This window comes from Dicentrarchus labrax, unplaced genomic scaffold (genome assembly GCF_905237075.1).
Source record: "Dicentrarchus labrax unplaced genomic scaffold, dlabrax2021, whole genome shotgun sequence".
Lineage (NCBI taxonomy): Eukaryota > Metazoa > Chordata > Actinopteri > Moronidae > Dicentrarchus > Dicentrarchus labrax.
The window spans coordinates 22028820-22053525 of NW_026136718.1; the positions used below are offsets into that span (position 1 = coordinate 22028820).

The 24706-nt window shown below is 39.4% G+C and overlaps 2 protein-coding genes across 8 annotated transcripts; both read left to right on the forward strand.

Annotated features, from left to right (window-relative positions):
* The first annotated feature begins 604 nt into the window (after positions 1-604).
* Positions 605-7383, forward strand: LOC127350579 (flavin-containing monooxygenase 5-like). Its single transcript, XM_051377325.1, has 9 exons — positions 605-857; positions 1293-1481; positions 2476-2641; positions 2746-2888; positions 3038-3234; positions 4219-4354; positions 4932-5151; positions 5621-5693; positions 5916-7383. The coding sequence occupies exons 1-9, from the start codon at positions 726-728 to the stop codon at positions 6331-6333; spliced, it is 1674 nt and encodes a 557-aa protein (XP_051233285.1). The 5' UTR covers positions 605-725; the 3' UTR covers positions 6334-7383.
* Positions 7384-12912: 5529 nt separating this feature from the next.
* On the forward strand, positions 12913-24458 carry LOC127350435 (flavin-containing monooxygenase 5). Of its 7 annotated transcripts, none has more exons than XM_051377078.1 (10): positions 12913-13023; positions 13559-13699; positions 13798-13986; positions 14181-14346; positions 14563-14705; positions 15416-15612; positions 16210-16357; positions 16481-16688; positions 16795-16867; positions 16972-18578. In XM_051377078.1, the coding sequence occupies exons 2-10, from the start codon at positions 13568-13570 to the stop codon at positions 17384-17386; spliced, it is 1671 nt and encodes a 556-aa protein (XP_051233038.1). In that variant the 5' UTR covers positions 12913-13023; positions 13559-13567; the 3' UTR covers positions 17387-18578. The 7 variants fall into 7 exon arrangements, with proteins under 7 accessions (XP_051233038.1, XP_051233042.1, XP_051233041.1 ...); XM_051377082.1 differs by lacking the exons at positions 12913-13023; positions 16972-18578 and adding exons at positions 13030-13222; positions 23377-24458; XM_051377081.1 differs by lacking the exons at positions 12913-13023; positions 16795-16867; positions 16972-18578 and adding exons at positions 13030-13222; positions 23200-23272; positions 23377-24458.
* The last annotated feature ends 248 nt before the right edge of the window (positions 24459-24706 follow it).

Below are 24706 nucleotides of genomic sequence, written 5' to 3' on the forward strand. Positions count from 1 at the left end.
CAGATCAGTCCCCACTGCTGTCAGTCTGCTTCTTCTACAGCAGGGTTCAGAGGGTCACAGTGCCTCTATGCCTCTATGCTCAGGCCTGCAAATTCTGCAAAACATACACTTTGAGGTTAGTTCCCTTTAGTATAGTTTGGGCAAGCAATACACTCAGGTAGTTTTTCCATATGGAGTAAAGCATATAGGCATGCCTAACAGGTCACACAATAATGCTTTGTCGCAAGAAGACTTGTGAATTGTGAGTCCTGTACTTTTTCTTAAATTATATTTGAATGTACTTATACAGCCTGTGTTACTGGTTGCTTTTAAGGGCAATGTCACCATATTCCTTACTGATCCGTGAGGAGGCGTGTGTGTGTGTGTGTGTGTGTGTGTGTGTGTGTGTGTGTGTGTGTGTGTGTGTGTCTGTGTGTGTGTGTGTGTGTTTTGTGTTCAATAAATACACACTATGCAGTATATACAATTTGGCATCCCTGTGGCTACCTGATGCCTCTGGTGACCCTGGTGATAACCTAAATAACGAGCAGATTATTGGTACATCCCACCATAACTCCTCCCATGCTTTTCAGTAATATTCCACTCTGTAATTGAGCAAGGTGATTGGGAGGACCACATCAGCATTAGGGGTATATGTTACAGTTGTGTAAATTTCTCCTGCAAAAAGGTCTAGTCTATGTTATCAGATCTGTCCCCACTGCCGTCAGTCGTACTTCGTCTCCAACATGGTTCAGAAGGTGGCAGTGATCGGTGCAGGGATTTCTGGATTGACCAGCATCAAGGCCTGTTTGGATGAAGGTCTGGAGCCCACCTGCTTTGAAAGCAGCCATGACATTGGGGGTCTATGGAGATTTAAGGTGAGCGGCAATGCTTTAACATAAACACTTTTCCATTAAAAACTCCTATTGTCATCACCATGCACTGCAATCATACTCATTTGATTCTTAAATTATGTTTTAAATATTAAAACGTGTAGGAATATTCATGTAAATCTGACAGTAAATGAAATAAAATAAAACCTCTATGGATCTCATATTGCTGGAAGATTATGCCAAAACCAGAGATGTCCTTCAAAGTTCAACTGAGTCGGCTCTTAAGGGTCCAATGTGTAATATTTAGGAGGATCTATTGGCAGAAATGGGAAAACTGATAAATGTGAAAGAAATTGGAAAGGTTGGCCATTTTAACAATTATCATGTATTTGTTGTGACACTTAAATTGCAGACAAAGTAGTGTGAGATAGTGAAATAGTGAAAAATGTCCCTATCTGTCTTTATATTGTCCTTCTCCAGGACAAGCCCGAGCCTGGACGTGCCAACATCTATCGGTCAGTGATCATCAACAGCTCCAAGGAGATAATGGCCTTCAGCGACTTCCCTCCACCAGCTGAGCTCCCCAACAACATGCACCACTCTGAGGTGCTACAATATCTGCGTCTCTACGGCCAGGCCTTCAAACTGATGCAACACATTCATTTCCAGGTTAGTAGCACTGGATTGCTTGTTAAGATAACGCTCAGGTAGTTTTACTTTAGTAAAAGTTTTAGTAAAGCATACTCCCAACCTGAGTGTCGACCTGGCAATGAGAACGGGCTGTGAACTGTGTAAGAGGAACTACGGTGGCGCTGAAACAGAAAAAGGTTTTTTGGTTTGTGTATTCTAGTACTGTAGACACAGTAAGCGACCCAATGCATCAGTAAATAAAAAAGGTAATGAAAACACGCTGATTCCTATATTCAGGTGATTTTACACTAATGAAAACATTCCTATGAATATTATATTCAATTTCTGCCATTAATGCTTTCTAAATGTTATATACTGGACCTGTAATATGGTGTAATATAATATGTTTTACATTTCAGCTGTTGTAAATGTTATTTTTTTTGTCCATTATGCAGATTAGATACAGTGACATCCTTGCAGCTACTCGAGGTGATAACCTAGATTAGGAGCAGATTATTGGTACATCCCACCATAACTCCTCCCATGCTTTTCAGTAATATTCCACTCCATTGAGCAAAGTGGTTGAGAAACTCTATATTTTAATGTACTGATACACACTACAAAACTGTATTATTGGTTGCTTTTAAGGGCAATGTCACACAAATATAAACAAAATGGTCACAGCTACTTCATTAATATTCTCAGATATTAGTGTTTTTAAATGTTTGTTAACATGAGTAACACTGCAGTGAAATATGCTTTTTTTTAATTTTCCTTTCTTAAGCTACACACAAATAACTTAAGATAAATGCCAATATGAATGGAGGGTATTGTGTGTGTGTGTGTGTGTGTGTGTGTGTGTGTGTGTGTGTGTCTGTCTGTCTGTCTGTCTGTCTGTGTGTGTGTGTGTGTGTGTGTGTGTGTGTGTGTGTGTGTGTGTGTGTGTGTGTGTGTGTGTGTCTGTCTGTCTGTCTGTCTGTCTGTCTGTGTGTGTGTGTGTGTGTGTGTGTGTGTGTGTGTGTGTGTGTGTCAGACTACCGTGGTCAGTGTGAGGCAGAGACTGGATTTTGATGCGACAGGCCAGTGGGAGGTGGAGACCGAGAAGAGAGAGGGTCAGAGGGAGACAATTGTTTTTGATGCAGTGATAGTTTGTACCGGACACTTTACCAAGCCTCACCTGCCACTCACAGACTTCCCAGGTACCATTACATTTTCATTAACTCTCACTGTTACTTCCAAAACTTTTGCTTAGTTCAACTGTTTTGCAGCCTCAGCATATTGATTGTTTGATTTCCCACCTTAGGTATTGAGAGCTTTGAAGGCAGATATTTCCACAGCTGGGATTACCGCAACGCAGAGGGTCTGCATGGGAAAAGAGTGGTAGTGATTGGGATTGGGAACTCTGGAGGTGATATTGCTGTGGATATCAGTAGAGTTGCTGAGAAGGTACACAACTACTTTTCTCTACTTTTGAGGGTTCTTTTAATAGAGCAGTGTTGCTGTTGACTGTATTATTAAAAAAAAAAAAAAAAAAAGTATCCTAAGAATATAAACATGAATCTTAACCTCGCTTTATGTTCTGACCTGACCTGCAGGTGTACCTCAGTGCCAGGAGCGGAGCGTGGGTTGTCGGCCGTGTAGGAGAGGGGGGGCTCCCAGGTGACCTTATTGGGACTTCTCGAATGCATACCGTACTGGAGAACCTCTTCCCCTCATGGATCAGTACAAGGGTGGAGAAGAAGCTGAACAAAGCATTTGACCACAAACTATATGGCCTGAAACCAAATCATGGGTAACAAGATACTTTAGATGAACGTCTTTATTCTACTGTATCATTTTCAGAAAATGGTTGTTAATAGTGCCACCAGTGGCCGTTAAGTGAACAGCAGTCAGCGTCCTGTTGCTCGCACTTCGTACACAGTCTGTATCCTGGGCATTGGCCAAAAGTGACATTTACTGAGTTCTGGAAAATTTTAATATTTAGAATAATGTTACTATCTGCAATTTTCCTATATTTTATTTGAGTCCACGCTAACAACTATCTCACCATTTACAAATCACCCCATGAGCCAACAACACGAAGCCACCAATACCAGACACACACCGTACAGCCAACCCCTGCTTTACTTGAGCTAACTTACAGTTAGTTGGGTGATCCTGCCGTGCATTGCTCTTCACTATAGTAGAATGCAATTGTTTGCTTTGTACCCTTACCTTACCTTTGTTTTTGATTTTTTGCATTCTTGGCTTAAATTATCATTGTCTGTAAAAATACATTTGTTAGTATCATGGCCCACATTAGCTGGGGAATTAATTTTGCAAGTTATTATTAACCAACTAACATATCCGCTCAGCAATCACATTAGTGAGCAAGCAAACTAATGTTAACCAGCCCACTGCAACCCAGCCACAGTGAATAACGTTATCCGGCACCAGCCGCCCCACAACACCAGCCAACAAAGTAACCTGCAATATCACAATATATTTCACACGCTTTGTGACTTTGACTTTGGTGTTGTGGTGGTGTGGTCGTTTGTTGATGTTATTGGAATCCATTTACATGCTAACATTTGCACACTGTTGACACTGTAGTGAAGCAGAGAGAGAAGACGTGTGTTTTCACAGAAAATACAACCCTCATCCCCACACGGAAACGCATAAAAATCAGTCCAGAGGAACTGAGATAGTTGAGGAAGGTCTCATTTTTCAAGTTACATCACAACCCATTCACTGATTGGTAATAAAAAGTGATTAATAAAAAAAGTATTTTTGGCAGTTTTTATACACAGATGCCAGTTGTGAATGACGACCTGCCAGCTCGGATCATCTCAGGTCGTGTTCAGGTGAAACCAAATGTGAAGGAGTTCTGTGGGTCCAGTGTGGTTTTTGTCGATGGGAGCATCATAGACAAGGTTTGTATTAGAAAAATTCTTAGACTGTCATATCATGTCAAAAAATATATTGTTGCATTCAGTACTGTGATATGGCAGCTGATTAGATTTTGGTGGTTAAAGGTTACTTTAACGCGATATTGTAGGAACGAATTTCTTAAAATTTAGCATAAACATCTGCTTGGACTCAAAGATGAACTGATTACAATTTGGAGGTCAAAGGTCAAAGGTCCATGTGACCTCAAAATGGGCTTTTAGCCATAATTTAAGAATGAATTGTGCGATTTAAAATTTTGCACACAATAGGTAAAAAATAACTACCACAGTACAGGCTGTCATCCTTTCATCTCGTCTATTCTGCCTTTCACATACTGCCGTTCAGAAATAGGCTTCTTGTGACGTAAACTGCTACTTGACTGTTGAAGGCATAAAACCATGGGTTGGTAATTGTAGTTGCTTTCTGGACACAGTACTTTATTTCTTTCTGAATAATATGAATGAAAAAGTCCATTATCTGGTTATGAAAAATAAAATAACCACAAAGTAATTAAATGTCTATAGTCTTCTAATCTTTAAATGTTATGTGTGTGTCATACAGGTGGATGTAGTGGTGTTTTCCACAGGCTACAACTACAGCTTCCCCTTCCTGCCCTCGACTCTGCAGGCTAAATCTGGTTACAGGCTGCGTCTCTACAAGCATGTGTTCCCTCCTGCACTGAGCCAGCCTACACTGGCAGTGGTGGGCTTCATCCGTGGCTTTGGAGCTGTCAACCCTCTGGCTGAGATGCAGGCCCGCTGGGCTACAAGAGTGTTTAAAGGTTAGTACAACACAGTAAGAAGGTATTAGTTTTATCTTGATGGTAAAGGGATTTATCAATACACAGGATCTATTATGTTATATAATGTTTGGTATTTGCATTGAGGTCTACATTAAAAACTGAGGGCTTTGATGATAGAGAAAGACCCTTTAGTAGTTGTACTGCAATAGACCCTCATGATATAAGGAAACTGTTATTAACTGAAGAGAGGGCACATTCACATTTAACCATGTTTTATAGCTGTGTTTCCTGGAAGACCACAAATAGGGGTAAAGTGTCATTTTCTACAGTGGACTTTTGATCATTTCAAATTTAAAATGTTCATACGCAATTCTCATAGAATCAGTAAGAAGCATGAAGTTAAGCTGACAACACAATGTGAAGTATGTTTTTCGGATGTTCAAGAAAAAATTAGGATTAAGATAACTGTTTTAGTGTATTTTACATTTATTGATTTGTTTTCATGCAGGTTTAACAACGCTACCCTCAGAAGAGAACATGATCAAGGAAATTGAGAAAGACACCATAACAATGCATAAGAGGTAGAAAATAGGCTGTTCAATATGACAAGATCCATATTAAGATATTATGATGATCACAAATAATCCACTCCTCTAATGCAGCTCACTAGGGCTGCATCTAATGATTATTTATTTATTATTGATTAATCAATTAATCCTTTGGTCTATCAAACATCTGTAAAAACAGTTGTTTTTTGTTTTTATAATGTTTTTTGTTTGTTTGTTTTTGTTTCTGTTTGTTAGGTTTGCCTGCTCAGAGCGTAACCCCCTCCAGGTGGACTACATCCCCTACCTGGACTCTCTAGCAGAGCTGGTGGGGGTTCGACCAAACATACCGTGGCTCTTACTGAAGGACCCCAGACTGGCACTGCAGATTTTTCTGGGTCCCTGTACTCCTTATCAGTACCGCCTGACTGGGCCGGGCCAGTGGGCTGGAGCCCGTCAGGCCATTCTCACTCAGTGGGAGCGGGTGGTTCAGCCTTTCAGGACCAGAGTGATACCAGAACCAGAGACCAGACCTTCTTCTACACGGAGCATCATAGTGACCTTCTCAGGTGCAGCACTACTGTGCTGCTTCTTCTACAATAAGCACCGCACCTCCATCTCCTTTCCTCTCACATTCTCTGAATGGTCTTTAACCAACATGGCTGGACTATTTTAATCTTGTCTAAAGCATACATGCTATTCAAAATCCTCCTCTGGTGTGATGTGTGCCAATTCAAGAAACCTGAAGTCCTCCTTTTTCACTCCAAAAACCAGTTCTACCACTTCCTGGTACTGTAGTCCAGTATGTTGCACCATCTGCTGAGAACATCTGGTCTGTTAATTCACAGTCTTAAAGTTGGTCATCTCAGGAGGTTTGTTTCATACTGATTCCCTCCTTCTAAATATATCCAGATTCTAATTAATTCTTTCTTTAGCCATAGCAGGTGATTTAGACAGTAGAGTATAAAACGTATTCACATTTTTAGCCAGACAGTTAGTTGTAAACCTTTAGTTCACAGATGCAAAATTTCCCACAATCTATCTCCACAATTTCCTTTTTGTACTATTTGTAAATATAAAGTAAGTATAGCAGTAATAAAGATGAAATAGAGATTGTAGCCAGTTAGTAAACTTATCATGAATGTTGCTTAATTGCTAGTGTATCCCAGAGAGCATATTAGTCAGTGAATCAGATCAGCTGAACATGCAAAAATGTTAAATATCATTACACAAAGCTAATTACAATTTCCCCTATGTTAAGTGCCAGATTATATTTTTCTTTTGTTTATGGGAATTATCAGTAAATTATTAAAGGATTGACTCATAAATTAAAGTGGTAATCTCTCTGCTCTGATCAAAAGGACACAGATGCCAAATGCACAACGGCATGAACACTGAAACACAATATCTGGGGAACTCTGATGCCTACAGAGACGTTTAGTGGGAAGTGGAGGGAAGTGTTTTGATGCTGAAGGTCAGTGTCAATTATCGGGAAAACAGCACCATCTTGTGGCCTCTTTGTGTTACTTTAGAAATCTAACTGATTTTATTATATTTGATTGTCTTTCTAACCTTTTTGGTATTCATTGTATAACACTGAATTTATATGTTAGCCTACATTTTGTGTTTGTCAAACTTTCTTTAATGACAAGAAATAGAAATGTCTGCCAAAGGCCTCAAAATAAAAGAATAAAAAAATAAAAATAAAGATCAAATTAAAAAATAATATATTTTGTCTAAATATTACTGACTGTATTTAGGCTTATTTAAATAACTTTTGTAGGCTTTTGTAGGGCTCTGTGGTTGCTATGCATCAGGGACAAATGACAACAACTGACACACACTAGGACCAAAGCTGTTTCAGATTCATTAGTTTAAAATCCAGTTTGTTTTGCTATGTGTTTTACTGCTGAGACATTAAGGAACCCGCTGATGCAACGACATTATACTTTGTTAAATAACATTTTCAGGTTTAACTTATCAAATCTGACAGTTTGACAACATTTAACTCTGTTGAGACAGAAAAGGACTGTGTAAAGTTCACACAAGGAAACGAGGTCTATAGTTAAATTTAGGTCATAGTTCCCTTTATGCTACTCGTAACAACAAAAATATATATAAAAATAATATATTAAGGATTAATAAGTCATAAAAATAATGAGAGAGAAAAAATCTATTCAAATAGGATTAATAAAATATATGAATAATAAACTGGAGAATAATCATGAAACCTGTCAGATATGATGAGGTATGATGCATTCTTTAAAACCCTAAAAAATCCATTCATTTCTAGACAAACTATACACCAGCTACAGCGGGTAAAATAAGTATTGAACGCGTCACCATTTTCTCAGTAAATATATTTCTAAAGGTGCTATTGTCATGACTTTTCCCCAGATGTCGGTAACAACCCATGCAATCCACACATGCAAAGAAACCAAAATAAATAATTACAGAAATTAAAGTTGTGTGTAATAAAATGAAATGACACGGGGGAAAAGTATTGAACACGCTTACTGAAATGTATTTAATACTTCGTACAAAGGCCTTTGTTGGTAATAACAGCTTCAAGACGCCTCCTGTATGGAGAAACTAGTCGCATGCATCGCTCAGGTGTGATTTTGGCACATTCTTCCGCACAGTCTTCAAATCTTGAAGTTTCCGTGGGCCTCTTCTATGAACTCTGATCTTTAGTTCTTTCCATAGATTTTCTATTGGATTCAAGTCAGGTGATTGGCTGGGCCATTCTATCAGCTTTATTTTCTTTCTCTGAAACCAACTGAGAGTTTCCTTGACTGTGTGTTTGGGATCATTGTCTTGCTGAAATGTCCACCCTCGTTTCATCTTCATCATCCTGGTAGATGGCAGAACGTCTCGGTACATTTTTCCATTCATCCTTCAATTATATGAAGTTTGCCAGTGCCATATGCTGAAAAACAGCCCCACACCATGATGTTTCCACCTCCAAACTTCACTGTTGGTATGGTGTTTTTGTGGTGATGTGCAGTGCCATTTGACCTCCAAAATGCTGTGTATTATGGCATCCAAAGAGTTGAATTTTGGTCTCATCTGACTAGATTATATTCTCCCAGTATTTCACAGGCTTGTCTAAATGTTGTGCAGCAAACTTTAAACGAGCTTGCGAGGAGCACCTAGTCGTGGCTGGTTTATGGTGAAATTATGTCCTTTTCACTCCTGGATTATGGCCCCAGCAGTGCTCACTGGAACATTCAGAAGTTTAGAAATCCTTCTGTAACCAATGCCATCAGTGTGTTTTGCAATAATAAGGTTGCAAAGGTCTTGAGAGCTCTTTGGTTTTACCCATCATGAGATGTTTCTTGTGTGACACCTTGGTGATGAGAGTGGCAGGATTGCTTTCTATTTACTGATAGATTTCAGCTGGTGTCTTGGCTTTCCATGCCTTTTTGCACCTCCCTTTTGTCATGTGTCATTTTCACATTATTACACATAACTTAATTTGCATGTGTGGATTGCATGGGTTGTTACCGACATCTGGTAAAACATTTCATGTCAATAGCACCTTTAGAAATATATTTACTGGGAATAATGGTGACATGTTCAATACTTATTTTACCCGCTGTATATCTACATATTTGTGCATTTTACAGAATGATTTTTCTCATCAGAACATTTTAGACACACATGCTGACTGAGGCAGGTGCCACTACAACACATTCTCTCTCTCATAGTGCTGTTGGCAGAGCATGTTTTTAATTTACAGTTTTTTACAACCGCTAACATCTTTTTGTCCAATCTGTAGTCACATTTTCAAAACTCTAAACACAGTTAGCCCCACATCGGTCTGTTCATACCATACAATTAACACAATTCATGTTGTTTCCACAGAATATGCAGTCAATTAATCCATTTCTACAATTCTAAGTTTTTCTTTACATTCAAGCTCACCCAAGACCTTATGATCAAAACCTTAAATATTGCATAAAGCCTCTGCTTCTGCAACAAAAGAAGTACAAAATATATATTGAAACAGCTGATAAGCATTTCTTAATGAGCATATCAATGAAATATTGAGAAAGAGCTGATTTATTGTAATTTGGGTAAAATAGATCAACCACAGCTAATTCCAATCTCAATCAGAGACATAGCCAGTGTGGAAGTTCTTTCAATTACATACACAATGCAGTATAAAAGGGACTTTCTGGACTGAGTTTATGTGGATACAAAGCAACACAGATGAGGAAAGAAAGAAAGAAAGAAAGAAAGAAAGAAAGAAAGAAAGAAAGAAAGAAAGAAAGAAAGAAAGAAAGTCTGGACAAGGAAGACAAATAGGAGGGCCAGGGAGAGGAAGAGAGCCAGGAAGAGGGCCAGGGAGAGGAAGAGGGCCAGGGAGAAGGAGAGGTAGGGGGAGAGCAGTAAGAGTGTGGTGGTGTTCAAAGGAGAGCTGTTGTCACTAATGAAATAGGAGCAACCATCATAGACCAGTCCCAATGCAAATACAGTATATTGTATTTTTGTTCCTCTAGGACACAACGTCTTCCTCACTCTGAGGGAAGAGGAAGGCTCCTCAGTGAAGACCAAGAGCATGCCCTGGTAGGACTGGTCATTGCTGACAGTACAATAAAACTGAGAAATTTAGACCAGAATTGTTGAGGACAACGTGGTATTTCACAATGTGGAAAGCATTAGCCTGACCACCATTGCTCGGACTCTGAGCAAACAGAGTTTGAATAAAACAGTTGTACACAGTTCCTTTTTGAAATGAACAGTGAGCGGGTGAGGACATTTGTAGTTGCATGGGACAATGTTGCATTAAACCGTGCACATGCAATCACAGACTGGTTTGAGGCCCATCCAAGAATGGTTTCCCTTTTCCTCCCCCCTTACCCGCCTTTCCTCAACCCCATTGAGGAATATTTTTCTTCCTGGAGGTGGAAAGTGTACGATCATTGGCCACATGACCAAATGTCTCTACTTGATGCAATGGATGCCGGCTGCAGATATCTCAGCTGAAGACTGCCAGGGGTGGATAAGGCATGTCAAGTGATCGTATGGATTAGAACAGGACTGTGCATTGTTGTTTCTTTCCCATCTGTCCCTCTTTTTTTGTTGTCAAATTGTGTATCTGACAATATTTTGACACATTTTGAACCAAAGGCCACATAGTTTGGATTATTTGTTGATCACTGGCTGCAGTTTCATGTTGATAATAAAGCTTTAACTTCTGCAATTTTGTCACTGACCATTTTTTTTTCTACTGTACATTCTATAAAGTAAAGATGACTCATTCACTTTTGCATAGTTTTTTGCCAAAAATGCACACATTTGACCCTCAAGCCAAAACTTTAGGGTGGTTTACAGTAAAAGGAAACTGAATTTAAAAAAAACAAACCATGGATTTCTCATTGTCTACTGTTTGCAGGTAGAGCTGAAACATGAAAAGTAATGGAGTTTTTGTAATGCTATCAACTGTTTGTATTTAGAAAGTTGTTGTGCTATAATTGATCTGTTCCTGTGCTAGTGTTTTGACAGAATGATTTGATTTTGAGTCAGGTTTGCTGTGTTTTGATAGAGTTTGTGTATATGGAGAATGTTATTTTGCATTTTGAAATGTAGAGTTGATGTTTAAAGAACAAAATGTGGTTTTGAGCAGAAAATGTACTATTGGGCTAATTGTGTGAGGTAGGTGTGTTGCTGTGTTAGAGTTTCGATAAGGTAAACTCTTGTTAGCAACTGAAAAAACTGTATAATAATGTGAAATTGTTTTTAAAGTAAACATGCTTCTTTTTAAGTCAGTGCAGTTTTCTATACATACTGAATGCCTTTGCTTCTTGCTCTCTCTCGTAGCTTTCTTGGCACCAACGTCTATAAGCATTTAATGTGCTGTGCATTTGACGCAAATCTGCACAATCAATCTGTCTTCCAGTGGTGCATGACAGTATGTATGTGGAAATAAAATTTCCAATAACATTTTAGTCCTGCCTATTAAAGGACCAGTGTGTAGGATTCAGTGGCATCAAGCGGTGAAGCTGCAGATTGCAACCATTCAACACCTCAGCCTTTCAAGCGTGAAGAAAAGGTCCTATCTAGAGCCAGTATTTGATTTGTCCATTTGGGCTATTGTAGAAACACGGCAGTTCAACATGGTGGCCTCTGTAGAAGAAGACCCGCTCACTCTTGTTCTAAGGTGAGCTTCATGCTAGCTAGAGCTGAACCTTCTTGAGACAATTGACTCCATTTGATTGCAGAAAACACTAAATATGCTTTAGAATAAGCCCCCCAGTAGCTCACCTGGACCAAGGCTGAGTCTGCAGCGGCCAGGGTTCAAATCCAGCCTGTGGCCCTTTGCCAGTTTACAGTAATGTAATATGATTGGCTGTTGAACATGTTCTGTGGCATTACTTAGGATCCTGGACGTCATGGACCCTTGTAGTGAATGAAGTAGGAAGTTAAGGCTGTCCACACTGGATTTATCAACTTATACATACTTGTTTCAATCAGTGCATTCCAGCACTGCTGTTAAAGACACATTAGGTGCACAGGTATATCTTTTTCCCATAGTCTGCACTGAAGGAACTGTACTGGGCAGAGAGATTATAAACCTTTTCACTTTGAAACAGCAGATGGAGACACAAGCACAAAGCAGATATTTGCTCCCTGAAATGGAGCTGCTGATTTGTAGAACTAGCAAATATTGTACACAACCAGTAACTTTATAAATGGTATAAAAGAACCTATTTATTATATTCTTATAAAATAAAAAACTCTAAATGTCATTATGTCCACCTCTATCCTAACTTCACCTTTTTATTTGGCGTTTTAATTAGAAAATAGGAACCCTTTGACTTATTAATACTTAATAGAAGACTTGTTGGCTTAATATTTAACATATATATTTAATTTAAATAATTTCCCCCTGGGATTATTAAAGTATTTCTGATTCTGAATATAAAGTGAGAAACATATTAATGATTCATTACTTACATACAGTACATTTAAACCTTCAGACCATATGCCTTATCCAGGATGTATGTGTGTGTATAATTTATGTGGTCACTGAGAGACTACACGTCCACTGTAGTCCATAGATTGAGTGATTGGCTTTGGTTGGCTGGCAGCGGGTTCCTTGGCTTCCATTTACTACTTTTAAACACTCAGATTTATCATGATATTGACCCGGGCTGTTAAATGTAGCATACAGTAAGTTGTTTTCGAGGCAGAGGTGTTGTGTGTTTGCTTTTCCACCAGTTTAAATAGCTCTGACGCTACAACGATCCAAGGGTCAGCATACTGATAAATTTACACAACCCACCTCAACCTCACTCCGCCCACCGCTCAGTTGCATGCAGCACGAAAAAGTGTTTCCTTCTTTGAGATATCGCAAAAGGTAAGACAATGTAGCCCAGAGCCTACGTGCAGAGGGAGACAATGTAGCCTACGTGCAGAAACTATCCGATCGTAACATCCGAGTGCGTCTGTGTTAGAGGAAATCAAGGTTGCAGACCGATAGCTGCTGTGCTCGGAGGTTGTTGTCAACGCCTGTGCAGATTCACTCTAAACAAGCCTGAAGTTTGCTGCGATTGAAGGTTTGGTTGGTTTAAGAATTTAAAATCTTCGCTGTTCGCAACCGACCTGTAGCCACTTGTTTGTGTGTGACACTGAGCCAACATTTAGAGCAAAGTCAACACCATCAGTTAAAACACAACTAGAGAGCGGACTACTGACCTACCAGGATCTCCTTGTTTGTTGCATGCATCTGCTTAGTTGTGTATAAAACATATTCTAGTCAACACGCTAAAATAGGGGAGGGGAATCGGGGAAAACTCTTGGCCAACTTCCTGTTGTGTGTAGCAGCTCCATGGATGCATCTTCTTGTTTACACATTAAACATTTTTCAGACTAATGTGGTTCATCCTTCGCAGAGCTGGAATATGACTCGTCGTGTGGCAGTGATTGGAGGAGGTAGTTCAGGTCTGGCCTGTATCAAGTGCTGTCTGGATGAGGGGCTGGAGCCTGTCTGCTTCGAAAGCAGCGATGACATTGGTGGCCTGTGGAGGTTTAAGGTGGGTTTCACTGTGTGCAGGTTGGACTTTCTTTCACTCACAAAGTGTATTTAGTAATTTAGGATGAACGTGTTCTCACCTCCTGGCTGTTATTACAGGAGAATCCAGAGCCAGACAGGGCCAGCATCTACCACTCTGTCATCATCAACACCTCCAAGGAGATGATGTGTTTCAGTGATTTTCCCATTCCTGCACAATTCCCCAACTACATGCACAACTCCCTCATCATGGACTACTTTCGAATGTATGCTGACAGCTTCCAGCTCACCAAGCACATACGCTTCAATGTAAGGGGCTTCACTAAGAGTTACATTTCGCTGTACTCAAAAATATGCAACATTCTCACTTTGGTTTCAAATGTAAAATATTGCTTAGTTCAACACAACAGATGGTTAAATGTACAGGAAATTGATCCTACTCACCTGAGCTTTTATACTGTTATCAGCACACTGTTATCTGTTTCTGCCTCTCTGTTGTTCAGACCAAAGTCTTGCAGGTGAAGCAGAGATCAGATTTTTCTCGTTCAGGCCAGTGGGATGTTGAGACAGAGGACAAGGATGGCAAAAAAAAGAAACACATTTTTGATGCTGTGATGATCTGTATTGGACATCACTGCCACCCAAACATGCCACTACATGACTTCCCAGGTACCAGTGACTGAGATTATAAATATCCAGAATCAACCTTTGACACAGTATGAATGAGCCTGTAATGACAACCCTATACACAATGTGGTTACATAATGCTTCATCAACAGAAAGCAGCAGCACCCACAGTGAATAATGTCCACTTGAAAATCTTCTTGCAACAGTTCAGAAGCACTTTATCCAGCAGTCACAAAAATTTACCCTCTTTTTTTTCAGGCATTGACACTTTCAAGGGAAAGTATTTCCACAGCCGAGACTACAAGACTCCGGAGGAGTGGAGGAATAAAAAGGTGGTCGTGATTGGAATAGGAAACTCTGGGGGAGACATCGCAGTGGAGCTGAGCAGAGTCACCAAGCAGGTTTGGATGCGATAGATTCACATAGATTAGATATATGTGTCTGAAAATTCACTTTTTTGCAACAGTTTTACAATAAAATCCAGTCGATTAAATGACACCAGCAGACAATCAAATAATTTGGAAGTTACTTTGAAGATAAAATTTAAAAAAGAAATGAACAAAATGATAAACACAAGCTATGTTATACAGGTTACAGAGTGATAAAATCCCTTATTTTGAGTCCATATTTACATTTTATTTCACATAAAAATTATTTTAGGGATGCATGATATACATCAGGGCTGATAAATGATTGGTTGATAACGGCAAATTTATATTATTATGTAATTTTTATGTATTTTTCTGATAATGTTAATTCTGATAATTGTTATAATTACGCATGACAGCTTATAACAAGATTTCTAAAGTATAATAAGTGGTGGACGTAATGTATTGTAAGTTCAAGTTCACAATGCTTTATACCTCCAAGTCAAAGTGACGTGTTTGAAAGAAGTGATGTATTAGATTTGTTTTGGTCAGAGCTATGAAATATTAAATCATCCATCTTTCCTTGCTACATCTTAGCCGTTCATACCAAGACCGCTACTGAGGTAACTGCTATCGGCTGATAGATTGATGTGCATCCCTACAAATTTAGTAAACTATCAATATTAAATAAAGATTTATAATGTACCACCATAATGACTGACGACCATGTATTCTCTTCCCAGCTGTACCTGAGCACTCGAAGGGGAGCATGGATTCTGAACCGAGTCGGGGACAATGGGGTGCCCCTTGATCTGGGTTTTAACAGAGTGATGAATTCTGTGCAGAAAATCCTTCCATTTAGTTTTTTCTGTGGCCTGGCAGAGAGCCGACTCAACCAAAGATTTGACCATTCTCTGTACAATCTTAAGCCAAAGCACAGGTACTGTTGTTGTATTTGTTTTTACAACTACTTCTATAGCATAGCTTCACCAAACAGCTTTTGAACTAGAACATGTTTTTTCCCTGCAAATGGCAGACTGTCTGACTCTGTCCACCCAATGCTTTTGTCCAGACAAAGATATCTTAACAACTTTGCCAGAGTAGCTGGGACGTTTGATGTAGTAATTCATGGTCCCTAGACAATGGATCTGAACAACTGTGCTGCACCCTTGGCATTCCTAGGGCCAGTATCAGGACAGGAATTCCTTTCATACTAAAACAGAGGTTTTCAAACTGTGAGCTTAAAGCAGAGGTGTGGAGGGAGAGAGATAAGGCAAAGACACTGCATGAGGTGAAAGGTACAGATGCATGCCTAATAACAGCCGGAAGTCAGTTATTGTAGTTTGTCATGCTGTTATGACCCGCTTATCGACACAGGTCAGGAGCTGGAATAAAGGCACCGTAAAACCCTCAGTGTTCGATTGACGCAGATTGACGTATAATGTCACTACTGGTGCATTAGACTGTTTTTCCTTGTTTGAGTTAAAATACTTAAGATTTTAGCGTCATAACTAACCATTGTGAATATAAATCTCAGGTTGTTCAGCCAACATCCCACCGTGAATGATGAGCTTCCCAACCGCATCCTTTCTGGAACAGTTCAGGTGAAACCCAACATCCGCAGATTTCAGGGGTCCAGTGTGGAGTTTGATGATGGGAGTGTAGTGGAGGACGTTGACCTGGTGGTAGGTTATTTTTGTATACACACTCACCCACATGCACTGACAGTCTATTCTTCTGTCCTTTTTACACTGTTATAGACCGCAGTATAGCTCCCAGTGTGTCACTGTGAGTCCTCTGTCTCGCAGGTGTTTGCCACAGGTTACAGGTTTTCCTTTCCATTCCTGGCCTCACATGTGGTCACAGCCTCTGAGAACAAAGCATCTCTGTACAAGTATGTGTTTCCTCCTGAGTTGGACCGTCCCACTCTGGCTATCATTGGTTTAGTGCAGCCACTGGGGGCCATTATGCCCATCTCTGAGATACAGGCCAGATTGGCCACACGTGTTTTTAAAGGTAATAAAGATTCTGTAAAAGATGCACATTTTTTCTCGTCACTCATTCCTTTTATTTTGTGTTTAAAAGGGCAAACCACTGTGTCACAATGTCTCCTCTCATATAGGCTGCATCAAGCTTCCCTCAGTGGCTTCGATGCTAAAAGACATCCAATGCAAGCAGGAGGCAATGGCTAGAAGGTACTGCAGTGGATTCACTCAACTTTGTGATTACATACATATTTTGGATCTCTGGATCAAATCTTGTTATCTTGATATATGTTCAATTTGGGTCACTTTTTCAGGTATATCACCAGTCAGAGACACACCATCCAAGTGGATTACGTGAGCTACATGGATGAGATAGCAGAGCTGGTGGGGGTTCGGCCCAATATCTCAAGGATGCTGCTGACTGATCCTAGGCTTGGACTGAAAGTGATGTTCGGTCCCTGCACGCCGTACCAGTACCGTCTCAGAGGGCCAGGGAAGTGGGCTGGAGCCCGTCAGGCCATCCTCACTCAGTGGGAGAGAGTGGCTCAACCCATGCAGACGAGGCCCTGTGATGAGCCCAAATGCAAGAGATCATTTATGTGGCCTCTGATGCTGTCAGCTGCTGGTGTGGGCTTGGCTGCCTACATTAACAGGAACAACCTTCCAGCTTTCTTACAAGATCCCACTGCACTGTTGGACAAGATAAAAGTGTACCTGCCTGCGCAGTGATGTACAATTCATACTTGCTCTTTTTAACACGTTGATCATATAGCACCTGTGTACAATTTCTACACTGTACTTCCCCAATTCCTGAAAGAGACTATACTAAGATACGTCAGTCATGCTGACACATGGTGGCTTCAAAGGCCAGCTGATGTTATATTTTGCTAAAAACTAGAGTTGAGCGAGTAATCGGCTCAAATGAGTGTCAGGTACGGATAGTGTACTTTTTACGAGTTCTAATAAAATCAGAGTAAAATGTGTCAATATTTGTTTTCTAATAAACAAATAAATTATAAGTTATCTTACTCAAAAACATAAGTCTAAAGCTTAATTCTGAGGCTGTTCTGTAAATAGTTTTGTAATAAATGTAGCAACTTCTGATCAACCAATATCAATTTCAGGCTTAAATTAACAACATCTGGTTACTAGTGGATGTAGGTCATTTAGTTGGTTGAACAGATACACGTAGGCCTAATGGTGTACTCCTTTATCCCTACTAAAAACTGTTATTGAACATATCACATTGTGTTATTGCTAGGGCATACTGGGATCTCTAACTTCTTAGTAAAGCTATACTCATACTAGTTGAATAGCTATTAATCTATGGCTTTTATTTGTTTGTTCATACTTGTACAATCTCCAAATGCATATTGTCCTTGTTTTCACTGTATAGTCTAAAGAACATATGATTACAAGGATCGCTCTCTGAGGTCTCTCTAATTTGTTTGGAGTATTTAACAATGACTACATACCCCATGTTGCAAATCACTGATGACTGATGATTTACTATGGCTTAATTTGCAATACTAGAACATGAAGTTAAGCATTATTTAGAGGCAATGATGGTATATTTGAATGTTATTATTTTTTTACATGTTTATATTAATGTTAATTAATTATGTAACTCCCATCTTCCTGTTTCTTTCTACAGTACAGTGTAAAAGTGGATCACATACATTTTTGATACTGTATTTTTACCAAAAACTAACTCTTACCCTTCATTACATCCCTGGCCTGAGACTGATATAAAGATAAATAAAAATAAAGAAATTGACCGTATTACAACGAAAAGATTTGTTTTGATAATGTTGTTGTAAACAAGCCTATATTTTCAGTTCAGACTAGAAAAATGTTAAAGTAGTATTTTGTTGTGAATACTGAATAATTAAATTGAATAATAAAAACTTTATTCGGCTTATGTTATGTTGTATAATATCTATTATGTTGGAGGTAAGGTTTAAAAAACAAACAGCTACAGCCAGGCTGTTATCTAACCCACAACACTGGGTGATAAGTCAGTAAAAGCATAGAGCAGTTGTTCACACATTGCCATTACCTTATGGGTACTGCCAAGGTTCAACAGAGTCTGTGATAAGGAGATGGATCAAATGGGGTCAGTTTACTGAGATTCACATAGTCAATAAAAAAGACTTTTGTAACCTCCCTTTTGTGATAAAGGTCAGATTACTGCACTGTGCCCATCATTCTGTGCAAGTGAGACCTCTCCGTTACATCACAACAGGTAAGTGATTTGCAGAGTTGCATGGAAAGTGGATTTGGTTGATTTGGTTTTGAATTAAATAACGAGAGGGTGGGTCAGATTGTGTAGGTTTAAAAAAAAAAAAGTGTGTTTCTTTGTTTTCCTCCTTAAAATGGGCCATAGATAACAAGGCAGTCTGATCTGATACGCAGCCTGCACAACCTCACAGGAGCATGTAGATTCAAGCAAAAAGTTTGTAAAGCATTTTTTAAATTGAATATTAAGTATTAAGGAATTTGAAAAAAAAAGTTCTGCACAGAGGAAAGGCACATTTCCAGTTGTGTTTCCTGCAGCGTGCAATGTTTCCTGCATTAAACCTATATGTTATAAGCATGAGAGTTTAGAGTAATTTAATACCTATAAGATTATGAGGCTACTACATGACTTGGTAAGATGTCTTTCCAAAACGTAGCTTATCAACTTTTGGTTAATCAGTTCTATTTCTAGGCTACAGGTTGTCTTTCAACACTGGTTAAAAATTAAAGTATGCCATAAACACTAAATCTCCTCAGAAATCATTAAAATGTCAGATAGCCTTCCACTTTTTCACTCTGCAAGGTCCTACGAGGTGCGTCGTCCGCTTTCATGGTGGTGAAGGTGGTCAGTAATCCAAAAATCTAAACAAAAACCTCAAAGGAATTATGCGTGTGTTTTTGTTGTTGTTGTTGTTGTGTTTTATTTGATTTCCCACTTAAATATGAGATCCAGGTGCCCACAAAAAACAAAATTCAGACCTGTTTCTTTTGTTGATTTTCAGATTTAATGAAATAATTGAGTGAAGGGATAATAACATTTGTTTTCAAGAAGTCTGCACTTTTAGAAGTTGTTAGATACAGTAGTTATCCCAAATTGTCTTTATGTATTAAATCTGTGTAATTTGACAGAAGTTTGATAATTTCACAGTCAGGGATTTATTTTCCGCAGAGGAGACTTATATGTGCAAGACTGCTTACACATTTAATATATGGAGGTTATACTGATTTAATTTGGTGATGACTTATGATGTTTAATATAAAATTAACAAACATATTCTCTCTATATGGCCTATATTTAGCTATTGACCTAAGGAGAACAGACATTTTAACGAAAGATAAAGTTTTTGTTTACTGTCACATTTTTCTATAGATGTTTGGTCATAGTGACTAATGCATTGAATTATTAAAATTCTTATGCTAATTGCTGCATTTTCTTTATAAAAAACAAAGTTATGTAAAGGGTTTTCTGATGACATTCTGGTGGTCATAAAAATATTCAACAGCTCAGTAGATAGGAGGACATCTGTTGCTGTTTCACGTTAACATTTTATGACCATGGTTACTTATTTTGTGGGATGTGAGTGGAGCAAACTGTGCTTCAAAGTGTTTCTACATATACACAGTAACTTATAATATGATGAGTTATGTGGAATAGGTCAAACATCTAAGTAATCCACACTGAATGTAAGCAACAGGTTCCCAGTCCATAACAGACAGACATCGTCTCTTGGTGCTGACCAACCTTCTCTAACATTTTGTTCGTTGCTTCATGAATGTAACTTCTTCTTAATCAGAGCAAAACATTTTTCAGACTAATGTGGTTCATTCTTCACAGAGCTGGAATATGACTGGTTGTGTGGCAGTGATTGGAGGAGGTAGTTCAGGTCTGGCCTGTATCAAGTGCTGTCTGGATGAGGGGCTGGAGCCTGTCTGCTTCGAAAGCAGCGATGACATTGGTGGCCTGTGGAGGTTTAAGGTGGGTTTCACTGTGTGCAGGTTGGACTTTCTTTCACTCACAAAGTGTATTTAGTAAGTTAGGATGAACGTGTTCTCACCTCCTGGCTGTTATTGCAGGAGAATCCAGAGCCAGACAGGGCCAGCATCTACCACTCTGTCATCATCAACACCTCCAAGGAGATGATGTGTTTCAGTGATTTTCCCATTCCTGCACAATTCCCCAACTACATGCACAACTCCCTCATCATGGACTACTTTCGAATGTATGCTGACAGCTTCCAGCTCACCAAGCACATACGCTTCAATGTAAGGGGGCTTCACTAGCGTCCTGAGAGTGATGTACTCTTTATTAACTCTGCCATTGAAAAGATGTATAGTCAGGAGATGCAACTTATTATCTGTTTCTGCCTCTCTGTTGTTCAGACCAAAGTCTTGCAGGTGAAGCAGAGATCAGATTTTTCTCGTTCAGGCCAGTGGGAAGTTGAGACTGAGGACAAGGACGGCAAAAGGGAGAAACACATTTTTGATGCTGTGATGATCTGTATTGGACATCACTGCCACCCAAACATGCCACTACATGACTTCCCAGGTACCACTGATTGAATGTGTTAAGATAGATAGACTGTTCCTTGTCATATCTATGGTGGTTGCAGAATAATACTAGATAATAAAGTATGTGGGGTATAGCCACAACATAAAGAAAATAGGGAATCATTAACATCAGCCCTGTCCATCAGTCCTGTCCTAATGTTAATGTCTCAATTAAACATAATTCTGCTCACTCATATATAGCAGTGTTCCCCAACCTTTTTTTTTGCCCTTTTTGGCTCTATCTACTTTCAATCCCTTGTCACAGGTTGTATATGGGTTGTGAGCAGTTCCATCCAAAGTGGGATTTTCCACTCTGAACCTCACAGATAGTTTCAATAAGTGTTAGAGGTCCAAACTGTTTCACAAAAAAAAAAAGCTAAGATCAGAGACAATTATGGAAAAAATAATATACTTTTGTTAAGATGAACAGTGTTTTCTTCTTTCCTATCAGGGCAGATTCATCTTGTGACCCTTTCAACATCTCCTAATCTCTCAATTGTGAACCACTGTTATATACAGTGTACTCATTAATTCATTCATTTATTCTGGTTACATGGAGACATGCCTGAGTCAACAGACAAATCTGATCTGTACTCCCTGCTAATATGTAGGGAGCTTCAAATCAAGCAAATGTCTGATACCAAATGTTACTGACGAGTGTCTGAAACAATCAACGTTTTAGGTTTCTGTTATCTTTGAATGTCTTTTCTTGCTATCAAGTCCTCTTGGCAGAAGCATAAAGACATTTATTAATTTAGTATCAATGCCTTTTGACAAAAAAAAGGCTTTAAAATGTCAAAAGGCATTTTCTCTGACTGTCACAAATCTGTCCTCTCAGGTATTGACACTTTCAAGGGAAAGTATTTCCACAGCCGAGACTACAAGACTCCTGAGGAGTGGAGGGATAAAAAGGCTGTAGTGATTGGAATAGGAAACTCTGGGGGAGACATTGCAGTGGAGTTGAGCAGAGTCACCAAGCAGGTTGGGTAGTTATTGATCGTCCAAGGCAATAAGACTTTGATCACTTATCTTTAATCAAGTGCTGGCATTTACTTCTTGTATTGTATATATTTACAGGTATATCTAAGCACTCGAAGGGGAGCCTGGATCCTAAATCGAGTTTCAAGCTACGGTCTTCCCATAGATATGCTCAACGACAGAGTGTTTGTGACTATTGTGCGCAGAATGCTTCCCTTTGGATTAGTCTGCAGCATGGCAGAAAAGCGCATCAACCAAAGATTTGATCACAGTCTGTACAACTTGAAGCCGAAGCACAGGTATTGCAGAAAACAGCATAGTTTAGTCGAAGGCATGGCTTTTTTGTACTATAAAATGTTTTATGACTGACACATGTTTTCAGTATTACTAACCATTGTGAATATAAATCTCAGGTTGTTCAGCCAACATCCCACCGTGAATGATGAACTTCCCAACCGCATCCTTTCTGGAACAGTTCAGGTGAAACCCAACATCCGCAGATTTCAGGGGTCCAGTGTGGAGTTTGATGATGGGAGTGTAGTGGAGGACGTTGACCTGGTGGTAGGTTATTTTTGTATACACACTCACCCACATGCACTGACAGTCTATTCTTCTGTCCTTTTTACACTGTTATAGACCGCAGTATAGCTCCCAGTGTGTCACTGTGAGTCCTCTGTCTCGCAGGTGTTTGCCACAGGTTACAGGTTTTCCTTTCCATTCCTGGCCTCACATGTGGTCACAGCCTCTGAGAACAAAGCATCTCTGTACAAGTATGTGTTTCCTCCTGAGTTGGACCGTCCCACTCTGGCTATCATTGGTTTAGTGCAGCCACTGGGGGCCATTATGCCCATCTCTGAGATGCAGGCCAGATTGGCCACACGTGTCTTTAAAGGTAATAAAGATTCTGTAAAAGATGCAAATTTTTTCTCGTCACTCATTCCTTTTATTTTGTGTTTAAAAGGGCAAACCACTGTGTCACAATGTCTCCTCTCATATAGGCTGCATCAAGCTTCCCTCAGTGGCTTCGATGCTAAAAGACATCCAATGCAAGCAGGAGGCAATGGCTAGAAGGTACTGCAGTGGATTCACTCAACTTTGTGATTACATACATATTTTGGATCTCTGGATCAAATCTTGTTATCTTGATATATGTTCAATTTGGGTCACTTTTTCAGGTATGTCACCAGTCAGAGACACACCATCCAAGTGGATTACGTGAGCTACATGGATGAGATAGCAGAGCTGGTGGGGGTTCGGCCCAACATCTCAAGGTTGCTGCTGACTGATCCTAGGCTGGGACTGAAAGTGATGTTCGGTCCCTGCACGCCGTACCAGTACCGTCTCAGAGGGCCAGGGAAGTGGGCTGGAGCCCGTGAGGCCATCCTCACTCAGTGGGAGAGAGTGGCTCAACCCATGCAGACGAGGCCCTGTGATGAGCCCAAATGCAAGAGATCATTTATGTGGCCTCTGATGCTGTCAGCTGCTGGTTTTGGCTTGGCTGCCTACATTAACAGGAACAACCTTCCAGCTTTCTTACAAGATCCCACTGCACTGTTGGACAAGATAAAAGTGTACCTGCCTGCACAGTGATGTACAATTTATATTCTGTTAATTTGTGATGTGATTATGACATAATAGTAGTACTAGTATAGTATAATACATGGCTGACTTGCTGCTTATAATAATTAGCATGGATAGCATATGTTAAATGTATCATATGTAGTGTTCCTGCTGGGTTGTGGATGACCAGTGAAACAATGTAGAATGAAACTAAGTTGAATGACTCTGATTTATGTAGGGAAAAGAAACTAGAGTTTACTTATCATTGGAATTAATCTTTGTTTTAGTGTAACATCGGACAAAAGGACTCAAGTAGAAGTACTTCAAAGAACAGCACTTAAGCAAATGTACGTTACTTTGCACCTCAGGTAGTTTCAATTACATTATTACTCCAGCTCCTGGTTGGATAATGTACATGGGTCAATGATGCCACCTAATGGCAGCTTCAGAATCCAGCTGACACTTGACCTGAAAAAACTACTTTAAACAACTTACTGTGTAGTGCTTTGTGTCTCAGTTCATCACACTGGAATCATGTGCTTAAGGATCTTCCTTAGGGATCTCTCTCGTATCTCATGTACTCAGAGTCAGTAGCTGATTGTGATTTTTTTTCTTTTTAAAGATGACATGGTATAACTATGTGGTACAATAAAGCTGAAGAATTAAAATATTAAATTAAATAAACAATACCAGTGAATATGGAGCGTGAAAAACTGTGTATTATTTTTCTTTATTTTGTTTTTTACGTGACCTTGACTGAATTTCCGAAAGGTAAGCAGAGCACCATCATTAAGTTCACCACTGACTTTGTTAATATAAAAATCTATAAAGCAGTACACTTGATTGATGTTGTTATTCAATCCATTTGTGTCCAGTAAGATTGTAAACCATCTGTTTAGCTGATGTGTTCTGGGGGAAAAGTGGATGTACACATATATTTACACT